This window comes from Pantherophis guttatus, chromosome 5 (genome assembly GCF_059756535.1).
Source record: "Pantherophis guttatus breed Tessera chromosome 5, ASM5975653v1, whole genome shotgun sequence".
In the NCBI taxonomy this organism is placed as follows: domain Eukaryota; kingdom Metazoa; phylum Chordata; class Lepidosauria; order Squamata; family Colubridae; genus Pantherophis; species Pantherophis guttatus.
This window is the reverse complement of record NC_142067.1, coordinates 57,115,199-57,132,051: the sequence shown is the minus strand read 5'-3', so window position 1 is coordinate 57,132,051 and position 16,853 is coordinate 57,115,199. Positions and strand designations below refer to the sequence as shown.

General features: G+C 40.2%; 1 protein-coding gene across 2 annotated transcripts in view; it reads right to left on the bottom strand.

The window, feature by feature from the left end:
• PDE9A (phosphodiesterase 9A) overlaps positions 1 to 16,853 on the bottom strand; it is an 81,914-nt gene that overhangs the window by 9,649 nt on the left and 55,412 nt on the right. For both annotated transcript variants that reach the window (XR_009623136.2, XM_034423931.3), the window contains exons 10-15: positions 14,123 to 14,209; positions 8,509 to 8,613; positions 5,159 to 5,241; positions 3,706 to 3,862; positions 1,550 to 1,663; positions 372 to 476 (exon numbers count right to left, since the gene is read on the bottom strand). Coding sequence is in view for 1 of the 2 variants with exons in the window: in XM_034423931.3 (XP_034279822.1) it covers positions 372 to 476; positions 1,550 to 1,663; positions 3,706 to 3,862; positions 5,159 to 5,241; positions 8,509 to 8,613; positions 14,123 to 14,209 (651 nt within the window). In the remaining variant the exon portion in view is untranslated. The remainder of the gene's footprint in view (positions 1 to 371; positions 477 to 1,549; positions 1,664 to 3,705; positions 3,863 to 5,158; positions 5,242 to 8,508; positions 8,614 to 14,122; positions 14,210 to 16,853) is intronic.

Below are 16,853 nucleotides of genomic sequence, written 5' to 3'. Positions count from 1 at the left end.
CAAAAGACAAAATAGTGTCCCAAACCTCCCAGTCCATCATCCATGTGCAGAAGGCAATCAGCCTGGCTGCTGAATCTTAGTGTAACAATAACCAGAACACAACATCCACTGTCCACCCTAGAGGAAAACTAGCTAGGTTTTGGTATGATGGGAAAGACAAGTTGAGCTTGCACATCCTTATGTGAAAGGGGGCCTGTGTGGGGATTGCCTATGTGGCTATTCCACTTTTCTGATACCCACTACCACTTTCTCATTATGATTTATAACAGAACCAGTCCTGTGATTCTAGCATAGCAGCATTGTTATTGAATATACTTCAAGTGGAATTTAAAAATATAAATCATTATGGTGATAACCGTGTATCTTTTTACCTGCATAAAATATTCTTCCAATAAGCAGTCCACCCATGGTTCTGCTATTTCCATTGGGCGAACTTCATTGGAGATATCGCAGCACTTGATCAATATCATCTTCAACTGAAAACAGCAAAGCAGTTTACAATGTGAGATCTTTATTTTATCTGCCAGTGTTTCTTCCAGAGGTGGTATTCAGCAGGTTCTGACCAGTTCTGGAGAATCAGTAATGAAAATTTTGAGTAGTTCGGAGAACCAGTAAATACCACCTCTGACTGGCCCTGCCCCATCTATTCTCTGCCTCATGAGTCCCAGCTGATCAGGAGGGAATGGAGATTTTACAGTATCCTTCCCCTGCCACGCCCACCAAGCCACGCCCACCAAGCCACGCCCACAGAACTGGTAGTAAAAAAATTTGAATCCCACCACTGGTTTCTTCCACTTTGTTGTGGAAAGTCAGCAGTGAAATTATTACCAGATTAGATTTGTTTGAAACAGCGGATTCTCTGTAATGATCCCTGTACTGTATAACAGGAGGGGGGGCCTTTTGTTCTGCTTGCCTGCCCCTCCTTTTAACTGAAAAGAGTAAAAACATATGTTTACATATCCATCAAGCCAAGGCAGCCTGTCCTCAATTTATCTGCTTTCTTGTTCACTGTAGATGTTAAAACAATAAAAACTGATATTCTACCAAATGGGGATTTGAAGTTCAGCATTTTGAACATGGACAATAAATGGAAACTCTATGGTCTACTGGAGGTTCTACTACTATAACTCCTAGCAGTTGAAACAAGCACAGCCAATGAGGGCTGTGGAAAGCTGTGATTGAGAATCATCGGCAGGGTCACAGATTCCCCATACATAGGTAAGATTGACCTCATTGAGAAGGAGATACGGTCAGCTTCATGGGAACTGTGGTTGGCAAACTATTCCATGGATGCTATAAATAATTAATGGAAAAGCTCAGTTTTAAGGCTTACTAAGCATTTCTCATGCATTTTTCCTTCTCTAAATGATAAGAAACCACAAGGCTGAAGTTTTTGGATGCATGGAAATTCCAGGAATGCAAAAAGGCTGTCAGGTTGCCCAATCCTGAAAGCAAGGTTGTCTCTTTTTATTGATCTTTAAGGTGGGCTGGAGAACCCTTTCCATCTGAATAAAAGCTAAATGCTAATAAAGAAAGAAAAGCATCTTACCTGAGTTACATGTTCCTCATTTGAATAGGCAAACTCATCTAAGATTTCTTTGAAAGAATCCAGTATTTCAGCATGCTGTGCCATGTCTGTTGCTAGGATTAATGTAATTATCCCCTACATTGTTTAAGAAAAAAGAAGAAACAGTTTATGCTTCTTGAAGTGGACCTATTCTAGCTTTCTATGTATTCCTACCCTTTATTCAATTTTCCCCTTTTTGGATATGACATATTCTGAAGAAGGAAGCAATTTTGAGGAAAAACATAGGACAGAACTTTGCTGAAACTATGCTAGGAGTTTTTTTTAACGAGCTATGAGCTCATTATCTTTATCTAAATGAGCTATTTATCTTTTTTTAATGAGCTATGGAAGGCAAATCTGGATCAGGCCTATAATCACGATGCTAAGTACAAGTATCTTGGAATTTCTATTAGGCACACACGGGGAAATATGTACATTTAATTTCTCCCCTTTTCTGCATGGCAGGAGGGTTGATCTGGCTTTAGTGCTTCTGCATGAACTGAGAACTGCTTTAACAAAACATCAAGAATCGGTGTAGCATAACATGTTTTTTTTACATTGTTCTGTGATTTAAAACATAATGTGATTTTTTTTTTGTACTAATGTGTGTTATGTTATGTTACACTGCGCTATGTTATACCTCTTCTCTTTAGCATTTCCTTAGGACTTTTACCAAAAAACAAAACTTACAATAAAACCAGTTAAATATATTAACACATTATAATATAAAAAACTATAATATTTTTCCAAAGATATCTGCAATATCCTTCACCAAACTGGCACCATTTCTTAGTTGTGTTAAACTACAACTAAGAATTATTCCTACTGTGATAACTAAGGATGATGAGTATTGTATCTAATCTAATTGAAAGGCACCAGCTTGTCTATGAGGTACTTATTTCATTAGGTTTGACTGTTGATGATGCTTCTATTGAATTTCTCAAATGAGAGATGCTGACTGTCAAGGATTCCTAGGAGAATATTATTTCATTTCATTTTATTTTATCCCACCTGCTCCTAATCACCGGCTGTGCACCATCCCTTATTATTTTTACCAGTAACTCAGGGTGGTGAACATATTCATCACACTATCTTCCTTTGCAAGAGTGGCGAATATCTGTAGCTCGGGTGTAGGATGAGGGTGAAGGTTCGTTCTGTGAACCAACCCACAAGCTTGGAGAATGAACCTTCACTATCCTCCTCCTATTTTTCCCATAACAGCAATCCTGGGGGGGACTGGATGGTGGTGGTTTGAGCTGAGACTGGCCCAAAATCACCTAGCTGGCTTTCATGCTAAGACAGGCCTAGAACTCATGGTCTCCCACTTTCTAGATACCTTAACCATTAGACCAAACTGGCTTTCTTGCTATGTTTTACCTTCTAGCTCTAGACTTTGCAAACTTTTTAATTAATGTTACTCTTGGCATGCTCAAAGATCTAGTCCTGTTTCTGTTTCATATGTTTCAGAGAGCACTTGAGACATTTCAATAAAATAGGCTCAGATGTTAAACTCTCAAATTTTCAACCCATGGTGCTAACATTTGGGGAATCTCTGCAGGGGTGGGTTCTACTTACTTTTACTACCGGTTTGCAGCGGGGCCGTGTGTGCTCGCTCGCTTTGCTCGCATGCGTAGAAGCTTCTGCGGATGCACAGAAGCTTTTTGATGATGTCGGGGTTGGTGGGCGGATCCTCCCGCTGGTTTTACTACCGGTTATATAGAACCAGTGCGAACTGGGGGCAACCCACCACTGAATCTCTGGTCATCTATATACTGTATATCTAGCATCATGCCTGGCTGTCCCAAAGGTGCTTTTTCAAGAGGCACCTGGACTTTTTTGTTTATCTTTCAAGATGTTTGGCTTCTCATCCAAGAAGCTTCAGAACTGAAGAAAATTCTTGGATGAGAAGCAAAACGTCTTCAAAGAAAAACAAGAAACTTCAGTTGCCTCTTGAAAAAGCACCTTTGGGACAACTGACCTGGATGATTGACAATCTTCATAGACATCAAGCCTGGCCAATAAGAGTTTAGAGCATTGTAGTTAAACATAGTTTTGAGAGGCACAGTCTTCTTAATCCTGAGACAGACCAGCTGATCTCAGTTGCAATTCTCTGTGAACCCATACCTTTGAACCCATACCTGTCTGATCCGTTTGAACTGTTCCTTATCAAGATTGGATAAAATGTTGCATTCTGGCTGTGCAAGGATCTGGAAAGCCACTGCACAGTGATGATTCTCTAGTGGGGAAATATCATTATATCGCACAGCTAGCTCTGTTCGTGCATTGATCTGATACCTGAAATAAACCAAAGGCATAAACAGAAATGTGCTAAATTAGTTTATTTCTACAATGAAAATAGCTAATTTGGAAGCTACAATGGGATGTGTTCTGTTTCATTTTTGCAACGTTCCTTCATTATTTTTACAATCCAATCAACCATTTCAATGCTATTTATTTACAAAATTGCAATTATGTTAACATTTTTGTTATTAATCTTTATAATTCTGTAAAGATACGTGCCCAAAGATACAGTCATCATGCGTTGTCTGTTCTGATGCTTTACTAACACAAACCAATTATAAGATGTTACTTCCTTCCTCAAGGTAGTTTCTTAAAATACATTTCTTACCTGTACATATAGAGTGACACATACTTCTATAAATACATTACTACACAGCTTTAAAAAACATGTTTGAAGCAAAAAGCCAAAGTAGATCACATTTATTTTTCCCAGATCTAATAAAGATATACACATATTATGAAAAAAAAATCCTGATTTGGCCATGTGGTCCCATTTGGGGTTTTATTAACTTCTTCTTTTAAAAGCTACTCAAATTTGCTTAATTCTTACACTCCAGCAGATTATTATATCCTACTAATCTAAATAGTCTGAAATTAATATTCTGTGTATATTTACTAGGCAGCTGAGTTTCTTAGATAACATGTACTACAGGAAGACAATGAAAGAGCACAATTTAGTGTATTATCACTATATTTTTTGCAAGGTGAAAGGTTTTTTAATTTTTATTTTTTTTCTTTCTTCTGGCTTTAGTATTATACATTTTATACATTTCAATTTAGGCAATGCACTTTCTGTTCCACTAATGTCTTGGGCCAGCATCCTCAGGAATTGGGGGTAAGATCTTATGGTGGAATTCCTGCAAAAAGGTGTTGCATAAGATTACACAGCCAACTCACTGCGGCCAACTTGTTGCGGGGCAACTTGCTACGGCCAACTTACCATGGGACAACTTGCTTCAGGACAATTTAACAATTCAATTCAATTATTTAAAATAAATAATTTCATTCTGTCCCTCCTTTTTCATCCTTTGTTTAATGATTCCATTCCACCATTTCTTTGATATTAGTGTAACTCTTGTCCTGCAGTGTATTGTCCTGTGGTGAGTTGGCCATGGTGAGTCATCCTATGGTGAGTTGGTCACGTCAAGTTGGCCTTGGCAAGTTGGCTATGGTGAGTCAGATGCGAAGAATTGTCATAGACCCATGTTTAACATGCTGAACTTTCAATTGTATTCCATTTCTCTAAGCAGATGCTATTCACCTCTAACTCTCTTCCAAAATAATACATACGTGTTGTTATAACCTGGGTGATCCAGATCATGACACACTGATGCTGTCATTAGCATTAAGATATCCATTTTGGAAATCTTTGTCTAAAAGAGAAAAGAGAGAAAATACAGTCTTATAATTTTATACAGCTTTTACAACATCAGAAGCACACTTAAATATCAGGAAAATAACAAGATTAAGTCAACACTTAATTTACTGTAGCAAGTTTAAAGATCCTTTTTCTGCCATGACTGTCTAGCAAATCATCCAAGTCTGGCAGTGATGTATAATTAACAACAGGATGGAGAGGAAATGTTGGATCTGCTTAACTGTGGATAAATTTTATTTAAAGGCAAAGGTTGCTCAGCTTGCAATATGCTGTGCCAGGATTGATATTAGTTAAGAAAGATACTTACTTTAGTACTTCATATTTTATTTCAGTACCGAAGAGAAGTAGCAACGGGGGAATTTTTAAAAAATGTTCCGCTACTTGCTTGAGAAAATAAGTTAGGATTACACAAGAAATTCTTCTTGCTTGCAAATAGACAATATTATTAAATTATCTTGCCTTGCATTATACTTGTCCTACCAGTCAAAAGCCTTGTTCAGCTTTTCTTCCTTTTCCTTTTAAAGGTTTTTTTTTTGGGGGGGTGTGAGAAAAAAAGTAAAGGGAAAATATGGAAGTGTTGCAACTGGAAAAAAAGAACATATGAACCAATTATTAAATTCCATGAATAAAACACGGCAACTGTGTGACTATGTTCTTGTATTGGCCACTCAAGTTGCAAATCTATGCTAAACAAACAGGGGTGGGATTCAGCCAGTTTGAACAGGTTCAGTTTGCCGAACTGGTTGTTCCAAGGACTGGCTGACCCCGCCCACCCTTCCCCTTCCCTCCCAGGAGTCTCCATGCAGCCTGTTTTGGATGCCAGGTAAGCACATGGTGCGTGCAGAGGCCTACCAGAAAAATGGGCCTACCAGAAGTCTGGAAACAGGCTTGTTTCTGGCCTCCGGAGGGCCTCCAGTGCCTGGGGAAGGTCGTTTTTGCCCTCCTGGAAGCTTGAGGAAAGACTCCGGAGCCTGGGGAGGGTGAAAAATGGGCCTACCGGAAGTACCAGAAGTTCAGAAATGGGTCCATTTCCAGCCTTGAGAGGGCCTCCGGAGCCCAGGGGGGGCCATTTTTGCCCTCAAGGCTCGAAGAAAGCCTCTGGAGCCTGGGGAGATGAAAAACGGGCCTACAGGAAGTACTGGAAGTCCAGAAATGGGCCTCTGGTACCCGGGGGAGGCCATTTTTGCCCTCCTGGAGGCTCGAGGAAACCCTCTGGAGCCTGGGGAGGGTGAAAAACGGGACTACCGGAAGTACTGGAAGTCCAGAAATGGGCCCTTTTGGCCTCCGGAGAACCTCTGGTGCCTGGGGAGGCTGTTTTCATCCTCCTGGAGGCTCCAGGAAAGCCTCCAGAGCCTGGGGGGTGAAAATGCACCCCCCCCATGGTGCAGGAGGCTGAGTAGGCCATGCCCCCATGGCCACACCCACCCAGTGACCGGGCAGTGAACCGGTTGTTGAAATTTTTCAATCCCACCCCTGCCTACAAATATAATGGACATGATTAACTTCTGTATGAAAATGTGAGTTCTACATATTTGGGGTAACATTCTTAATACAGATAGTCCTCAACTTACAACAGTTCATTTAGTGACCGTTCGAAGTGACAAGAGTACTGAAAAATGTGGTAGGACCATTTTTCACATGATGTTGCAGCATCCCCATGGTCATGTGAGCAAAATTTAGATGCTTGGCAAATAGCTGATATTTATGACTGTTGAAGTGTCCTGGGGTCATAAGATCACCTTTTCAACCTTCTGTTAAGCAAAGTCAATGAGGAAGCCAGATTTAATTAACAATCATGTTACTAATTTAACAACTGCAGTGATAGCAATAGCACTTAGACTTATATACTGCTTCCCAGTGCTTTACAGCCCTCTCTAAGCAGTTTACAGAGTTAGCGTATTGCCCCCAACAATCTGGCTCCTCATTTTACCGACCTTGGAAGGATGGAAGGCTGAGTCAACCTTGAGCCTGGTGAGATTCTAGATATCAAATTGCAGTCAGCCGGCAGTCAGCAGAAGTAGTACTATATTCTAACTACTGTGCCATTATAGTTTTTCACTTAGAGGTGGCAAAAAAGGTCATAAAATGTAACAAATTTCACTTAACAAATGTTTCCTTTATCAACAGAAATGTTGGACTCAATTGTAGTCATACATTGAGGACTACATGTACCATTTAGACTAGAAAGGGGCAACTCCTTAAGATAGTGTAGTGTGAGAAGAACTAGAAAATCCATCCCCAGTTAGAATGGCCAGGACTGAATCAGGCTGTATAAGGCAACGTAACACCCTTCTCTTCCCACCTGCTTCTTAAGGCAAAAGTAATTCTCTTTTGGCTCTGAGCTTGACAGTTTTGAGACACAATCAGAGTATGTTGAGTAATTTGGTGTTAGTAAATTAGGAATTCTGGATGTTGTAGCCTAACACATCTGGAGAGCACTGTGTTGGAAATGGTGCAAGAGAATGGCACAAGAAGTAGTTCAAGCAGTTTGGGCTACCCTGAATTTAGATGAAAGAGGAAGCCAAGACACTTTGGTTTTCTGTTCTTTCAGTCAAAGAAACATTAAAGCTATAGCATTTTAATTTTTAAGTGGGGGGGGAGGGGGGAGGTCATTAGGAAACTTGTATGGAGAGGCTTAACTTCTCTTAAGTTTGAATTTCAGGCTTGTTTTTTAAATGTAAAAAAAAGGACAAAGGTTTCATCTAAGTTGGTTTATATTTCATAGGGGGCATCAGCAATGTGTGAGCCTGTGGTTCTTCTTGAACCATTACTGATTTATGCATCAAGAGTGGCTGTGGCTCAAAAGTAAGGAACATGCTTTGCAGGCTGGAGATCTGAATTCCTGGCACCTCCAGTCTCCAGATAGGCCTCCAGTTTGAACGCCTGCTGCCAATCAGTGTTGACAATATTGGGCTAGAAGGACCAATGATCTGATGTGATGTAAGGCAGTTTCCTATGTCTCTTGGAGACTAAGAAACTGCCAGGGTTCTTAACCATCTCCTTTTCACTAGAGCTTTCAATTCTTCACTTAAATGTAAAAAAAGTTACACACTGAAGTGACCTTGGGATCAGTTATTCTCGGCAAAATCCTAGGGATGTGTAAAGAGATACTCTGCATTAGGCCTTTCAATATTAGGTTAACAAAATACTGTTGTAGGGAAGAAAGTATTTTAAAAAGCCATGGATTTAATGATGTTTTATGCAGTTTTTCTTCTGATAGGAGAACTGAAGAGAGAATAAAAGTGGCCAGAGAAAGACACACCTGGAGGTTGCAGAGTGAGATCATGCTGTACATCATCTGGGTAACACAGAAGCAATGTCGGAAATTATGGAATGGATTGTTTCTGTAATTGTCATGAATACACAGCTATAAAAATAAAAAGGAAAAACTGATAAAGAAAACAAGGATGTGGCACTAAATCTCAATTACCAACCCTTTGGTGCCATTATTCTCTCCTTTTAGATTCTAGAATATTACAATTTCATAACTATTCTATCTTTGTACTTTAAAAAAAAAAGATAAAAGACAAAATAATATGTTTTGTTTGCATTATTATTAAATACAGGCTTGTTTCCACTCATTATTTGGGTCATATCCCATTTCTACTGAATAACAGTTGGCTGATCTCTGGTATAAGTCAGAGAATTGCTTAACAAGGTCATAGAATTGGCCAGATAGAAATATGGAAATACTGGAGAAAACTATAAATGTATATTTATAGTTTGTAAAGTAAATGCAGTGATGTAGAAAAATATAAACCTCCTGTTTCTGGGAGGAGCTGACATGCAGAATTATCCTGAAAAAGGTCAATCACCAAGTACTGATGATGTCATTATAAAAAACATTTTGAGTCACCAAAATTGTCCTGGATACACAGTGTGTATATAATCCTATTCTACTACCGTAGTCATTTTGGGTTAAGCAATATTATATAGTATAGAAAAGGAGTAAGAAATAGAATACTAGAATACCATTAAGAGCTGAAAATAAAACAAGACAAAAATTTACACCAATATCATTTACTATACCATACTTTCCTATATTACTTTTGTATTTAATCTATATTCATCCATTTTAGTCCTATCTCTTTTTTTACTACACATATTTCTTAACCCATACCACCTGCATGTTAACTTCTATATTTCTCCTGCTATATCTAACTCTCACTGCTATAAAACAAAGCCAAAAGCACACTTTTATAGATAACCATTTTTGCTTTTTTCAACCAAACATTCATTCTGTACAGCACCACCATATACTATCCACATATACCTCCTTTCTTTCTACCTGAAGTAGTTGTACCTTGGGCAGTGGTGGGATTCAAGTAATTTAAGAACCGGTTCTCTGCCCTAATGATTTCTTCCAACAACCAGTTTGCCAAATTGCTCAGAAAGTTAACAACCAGTTCTCCCAAAGTGGTGCGAACTGGCTGAATCCCACCACTGATCTTGGGGGAATAGATAGAGACATCTTAAACTGTGCAAATGCTGGAAACAAAATGCTGAAGAATTTAAGTTTTAAGTATGGCCTATTTCACACCTTCCAAACTATTGTATTATGCAAATTGGAACAGACTCTACGTGGGAATTTATCTATGCAGTTTTGAAATATAGTTCTTATCTCAAAACATGTATAAAAAAGTGTTTAATTAGTATAGTATTATAATTAATAATGTAATGAATAATATCATATCATATATCATCATATCATATCATATCATATCATATCATATCATATCATATCATATCATATCATATCATATCTTGATCCAGCTCATTTAAATGGTATTATGAGTGTATGCCATGATTAAATAATGGAACTATTTAAAAATATAATTAATACAAAATTGATTCAGGACATGGAACAGTTGTTTACAAGCGATTGCCCACTCCGACCCCCAAAGCACTGCTTGTTTCCCGGGTTGTTCAGAGTCTCAGACCCTGGGTCTACGGCTGATGTTATGTAATGCCAAGTCAGTGGTAAATAAAGCCCCCCTCATTCATGATCTTATTTCAGAGGGGGGTGCTGACCTGGCAGGGATTACGGAGACCTGGTTAGGCCAGGAGGGAGGAGTTCCCCTTGTGGAAATGTACCCGCCAGGTTTCCGTGCATTCCATCAGCCAAGGACTCAGGGAAGGGGTGGGGGAGTGGCAGCAATCATTAGAGAAAGTCTTTGCCCGAGGGAGGCCACTGTTCCTCAGATAGCCGGATGTGAGTCCCTCCTTGTGAAGTGGGGTCGGGGGATTCAGATGGGCCTACTGATTGCGTACCTGGCTGCCTGTCACGTAACAGCGGTCCTGACTGAGCTGCTCGACATTATAGCCGGGGTGGCGGTAGAAACCCCCAGACTTATTGTTATGGGGGATTTTAACCTGCCATCCACTGGTGAGATGTCAGAGATGGCTCGGGAGTTCATGGCTTCCATGACGGCCATGGACCTGACCCAGGTAGTTCAAGGCCCCACCCACTTGGGGAATCACACTCTGGACTTGATTTTTGTCTCTGATCAGTGGCTGAATGATCTAAGAATAGGGGATATAGACATCAAGCCCTTGTCATGGTATGATCATTCTCTCCTTCACATGGACTTTCAAGTCACTTCCACCCACCGCAGGGAGACGGAACCAACCAAATGGTTCCGTCCCAGGCGCCTGATGGACCCCGAAAGGTTCCTGATGGAGCTTGGGCCATTTCCTGAGACTCTGGCTCACAACTTGACTGAGGACCTGGTGGTCGCCTGGGACAGGGCGGCTACTGGGGCCTTGGACCGCATTGTGCCTTTGCGGCCTCTGACCCGATGCCGATCTCATCTAGCTCCTTGGTTTTCTGAGGAGCTGAGAGAGATGAAGCGTCGGAAAAGACGCCTGGAGAGCGATTGGAGGACAAGCCGATCTGAATCTGACCGAACACAAGTGAGATCTTATATTAAGACCTACCTAGTGGCGATAAGAGCGGCGAAGTCTAGCTACTTCTCCGCTCTTATTGCATCTGCAGAGAACCGCCCAGCTGCGCTGTTTAGGGTGACCCGCTCCCTACTTCAGGTGGGGGTACGGGAAGATCCCTTAAAGGGTCGAGCTGAGGATTTTGTACAATTTCTGCATGATAAAGTCGCTCAGATTCGGGAAGGCCTGGACTCCGATTGGGTAGATCCAGGGGAGGAGACGGGGGCAGGTCTTGAGAGCGTTATCTGGGAAGAGTTTGACTCTGTGGCTCCTGAGGACGTGGACAGGATTCTGGGCAAGCTTAACGCTGCCACATGTTTATTGGACCCGTGTCCCTCCTGGTTGGTACTGGCCTCCCGGGAGGTTACACGAGGCTGGCTCCAGGGGATTATAAATGCTTCTCTGAGTGAGGGTGTCTTTCCCACCACCTTGAAAGAGGCGGTTGTGAAGCCCCTCCTCAAGAAGCCTTCCCTGGACCTGGTTATATTATCAAATTATCGTCCAGTCTCCAATCTTTGCTTTGTTGCGAAGGTTGTTGAGAGTGTGGTGGCGCGACAACTACCCCGATACCTGGATGAAGTTGTCTATCTGGATCCGTTCCAGTCGGGCTTCAGGTCACGATACAGCACGGAAACGGCATTGGTCGCATTGGTGGATGATCTCTGGAGGGCTCGGGACAGAGGTTGCTCCTCTATCCTGGTCCTATTAGATCTCTCAGCGGCTTTTGATACCATCGACCATGGTATCTTATTGCACCGGCTGGAGGGGTTAGGAATAGGGGGCACTGTGCTTCGGTGGTTCTCCTCCTTCCTCTCTGACCGTTCGCAGTTTGTGTTGGCAGGGGGCAGAGGTCAACCTCGAGGCACCTTATTTGTGGGGTGCCGCAAGGGTCAGTCCTCTCACCCCTTCTGTTCAACATTTATGTAAAACCGCTAGGCGAGATCATCTGTGGTTTTGGGGTGAGTGTTCATCAGTATGCTGATGACACACAGCTATACATCTCCACCCCAGACCACCCCAATGATGCCCTTGCTGTGATGTTCAGTTGCCTGGAGGCTGTGCGGATCTGGATGGGGAGAAATAAGCTCAGACTCAACCCCTCCAAGACCGAGTGGCTGTGGCTTCCGGCGTCCCGGTATAGTCAGCTAGTACCATCACTGACAATAGGGGATGAGATCTTGCTCCCCACAGAGAGGGCCCGCAACTTGGGTGTCCTCCTGGATTCACAGTTATCTTTAGAAGATCATTTGATGGCCGTGGCCAGGGGTGCCTTTTATCAGGTTCGCCTGATCTGCCAGTTGCGTCCCTTTCTGGATCGGGACGCCTTGCGCACGGTCACTCATGCCCTAGTTACCTCCCGTATGGACTACTGTAATGCTCTCTACATGGGGCTCCCCTTGAAAAGCACCCGGAGGCTCCAACTGGTCCAGAACGTAGCCGCGTGGGTGAGTATGGGCGCAGCTCGTTACGCCCATGTAATACCTCTCCTACGCGAGCTGCACTGGCTCCCGGTGGTCTTCTGGGTGCGATTCAAGGTGTTAGTTATCACCTTTAAAGCGCTCCATGGCTTAGGACCTGGGTACCTACGAGACCGTCTTTTGCCACCAATAGCCTCCCACCGACCAGTTCGTTCTCACAGGGAGGGACTACTCAGGGTACCGTCAGTCAAATTATGTCGACTGGCGACTCCCAGGGGGAGGGCCTTCTCTGTGGGGGCTCCAACCCTTTGGAATGAACTGCCCCCGGAGATACGGAATATCCCTGATCTCCGTGCTTTCCGCCGTGCCCTCAAGACCCTGATGTTCCAACAGGCGGGGCTAAACATACGAACATGTGAATGATTTTTTAAATGTTATCTAATTCTGGGTTTTATTTGATTGACCAAACTAAGTAATAATTTTAATTAGCAATTTTATGATATTTGTGTGTCTATATTTTTCTTGACTGTACACCGCCTTGAGTCCTACGGGAGAAAGGCGGTATAGAAATATAATAAATAAATAAATAAATAAATAAATAAATAAATAAATAAATAAATAAAGGCAACTCAAATAAAAGAACTAACAGGCTGCTACATATTGTGATCAGAGATAGGCTAGCTGGTGCCCTCCAGATATTATGGATTATGTTTTCAAAATCCCTTTTCCATTAGCCATCATAGCTAGGGTTAATAATGGCTGAAATTCAAAACAGTTGAAGGGCAGCATGGTATCACCCAACACTCTATTAGGAATATAATTTAAATTTGTTCATTTTAAAAAAGAGTCCCCAAAATACTCTGAGTTCAGTACTGGATGAACCATGGCGTTCTAAGGGCATTTTAGCATTGCACCCTTAAACTGTTGCTATGTTGTGCCAATACCCACTGACCTCTCTAAGCTCTAAAAGTGTTTCACTTGAGTTTTAGCCAGTGACCTTATGCATATCAAGCAAATGTGATCATCATTATGCTCTCTGAACACCATTGCTAATAATATTGCAACAGAATCTGAGAATTGCAGGGCAGTGATCACTGAGCCAGGTGAGGGAGCATTTCTACCTCTGTGCATAGTGCAGGGAATTACTTAGAAGAAAGCAAAGCTAACCAGACACTCAAGCCAGCAATAGCTAGAAAACATTAACATGGAGTAGAACAGACGAAAGTCATATGTGGAGGACTGGGGACAAATAGAGAGTGAAGTTGTTTATTCCTGGTTTCTAAAATAGCTTGTGGCATGTACTTGTAATGGACAGCCTGGCAATGTTGTCAGGTTGCCAAGAATGAAGTATGCACTCTACTTCATTTAATTTTTCAGTAGTTATTTTGTATTCAGCTAACTTTTGTCCTAATTTCAAGTACTAGAGTCTACATTGAGAATATATTTTTGTAGACTTACAAATCTGTAAAGTTACAAATATCTTAAATTCTTGATTAAAATCCATTGGCAACTTACCAGCCACCGTTTCAGTGTGATAGGGTTGATGTTAAAGTCTTTCACCAGTCCTAAATCATGATACATATGTTCTAAGCAACTCAGCATCTGGAGGAAAAATTTAAAAAGTATATATGTTTATATTTTCTTTGTGTATTAAAAATAAATTGCATATAGCTTATTAAATGCAGCTAAGAAATAACAAATTTAATTTTTTAAATTCCAAAACTCATTAAACTTACAAGTCATGGGAGCCCAAATGATAACTGATGATATATTATTACAATATAATACATTGTTCTATGTAATGCTTTTTTATTTTTAACAAATAAGGAAAAAATCCCCAGAATTACAGTGGATGTTTACTTGTGTTCAAATCAGCAACATTTAGAATTTAGAATAGAATAGAACTGGAAGGGACCTTGGAGATCTTCTAATCCAACAGGGGAACCTACTGTATATACCATCTCAGACAAGTGACTGTCCAGTCTCTTCTTTAAAACCTCCAGTGATGGAGCACCCACAATTTCTGGAGGCAAGCTGTTCCACTGGTTAATTGTCCTCACTGTTACAACAATTTAATTCTCCTTAATTCCAGGTTGTTTCTCTCCTTGATTAGGTTCCAACCATTATTTCTTGATTCAATATCATGATTCAGTATCCTTCTTCTATGGCAGGGGATCAATTCTCAGGACTCTAAATTTATTCTCTGCCCATGCTAAATAAAACAATCTAATATTTTTTAAAACAACAAAATTCCTTTTCTTTTGTAATGAATCGATCCCGTACAAACCCTTCAAATCAAGCTTTAGAGCAGGGGAGTCTTGGCAAGATTTGTGAACTTCAACTCTCAAATTTCCTCAGCCAACATGGCTGAGGAATTCTGGGGGTTGAAGTCCACATGTCTGAAAGTTACCAAGATTAGACAACCTGCTTTACAGTTTGTTTAGAGAACAATCCCAGAAAAGAACATCTGTAAGAAAATAACACTTAGTTTTCATTTTTAGAGCAGGAGACTGAACCATCAGTTGTAATAGCACATTCAAGGAAAATGTTGTTTTAAGATGACAGTCATGGGATATAAATTTCTATTTTTCAGTGGCGAATGCTGACCATTCAGCATTCTAAACCTGAACATTTCTTCCCTCTAAGTATTAGTAATACAATTACTTTGGCATTTACAATATTCCATTATGTGAGCTAGGATTCAAATTCTTTCATAATATCTCCTCCCATGTCAACTTGGCTGTGCATTACGAACATAGATGAGAAACTTTTCTTTGGGCAGCTTTTGGAAAAGAGGTGCATAATAAAGGCATGAAGGATACTTTGTGGTGATGCCTTGACTTCAGATGTGTTTATGTGTCATGCTAAAGCATCATCTGCTTTAACCATAGTTTAGTAAAGAAGCCAGAAACAAGTAGAATAAGCCTTACAGGTGACTTTTTAACCAGTTCTTGATTTGTTTCCCCACAATTTTCTGTTGACTCGCTTTGCGGTCTCAATAAATTGATTAAAGGGTAGGTTGGAATATAAACCGGATATAAACTAAGAAACCATAAATACATTACCTATCCATATTGTCATATCACTGTTTAACCCTGTATTGCAACAATTAACCCAACAAAAATGTAGTTTCAAAGTAAGCTTCCTGCTCTAAAATAACATTTGGATTAAACTAAAAATAAACCTTATTATGCTTTAGCGTGACATGCAAACCCTACTTTTGAAATGCTTTTTCTAGGGGACTTCAAAAGGTGTTTTTTAAAAGAGTCATATTAGCATATTCCTTTTGAGGGTACATTTTGAATTTAACATTAGCTAAATCAAAGAACAAAATAGAAATCTGCTACATATTTCTTTAAAATTAAATTTATATAATCACCTAAGTCAGTAGCAATTGCAGCAGAAATATGACACAATGCATTTTTCTATTACCATCCCTCCTCTGCCAAAAATGCAAACAAAACAGTTCATATTTTGGAATGATGTAATCCTTCAGCATGAATTTTTTTGTAATTTTTCGTACAAAATAATTTTTGCATAAATGTATATTTTGGGGTAAATTGCATAAAATAAAGCAGAACCTCCAACAATTAAATAGAAAATATAATCAAACAAATGATATGTCAATGGCTGGTGCAAATCAAATTTAAATTGATCCCTACATCTCTACTGTAGTTTATTTGGATAGTGAAGTTTTAATCTAGTTAATAAGCTTTGCTTTAATGCTTTTCAATTTGTAATGCAGTGATTTATTAATTATATTGTCGTATAAAACACTTTAAGGTATTTTTCAATATAAAAGATGGATAAAGGTGGTCTACATATTTTATAATTCTTTTAAAATGATACTGTGAGAAGATGTTAAAGGAAAAAGCTCATGCCTAAATGGTAGCAAGATTGAATGAGAAAGCAGTGCCTTCTTTAAGATCTGAAGAATTTTCTCACCAAAGGAGACAAAGTCTTGTTCTCTGCTGTCCTGAAAGGAAGGCCTAGAATGGATGTGTAGGAAGACAGATTGCAGCTGAACATGATGAGAGGTTTCTTAATAGTAAGAGCAGCTTGCAAATGCAGCTGTTACCAAGATAAATTCTGCATCATTGAAAATCTTAAAGGGCAGATCCATAGCCATCTGTGTGAATGATCTAGTTCTACATTTCCTGTAGCAAGGACAGAGCTAAACTATGATTAGCTCTGTCCTTGATCTATTGCTGCCTTCTACTCTTGTGAAATCCTGTAATTATAACTG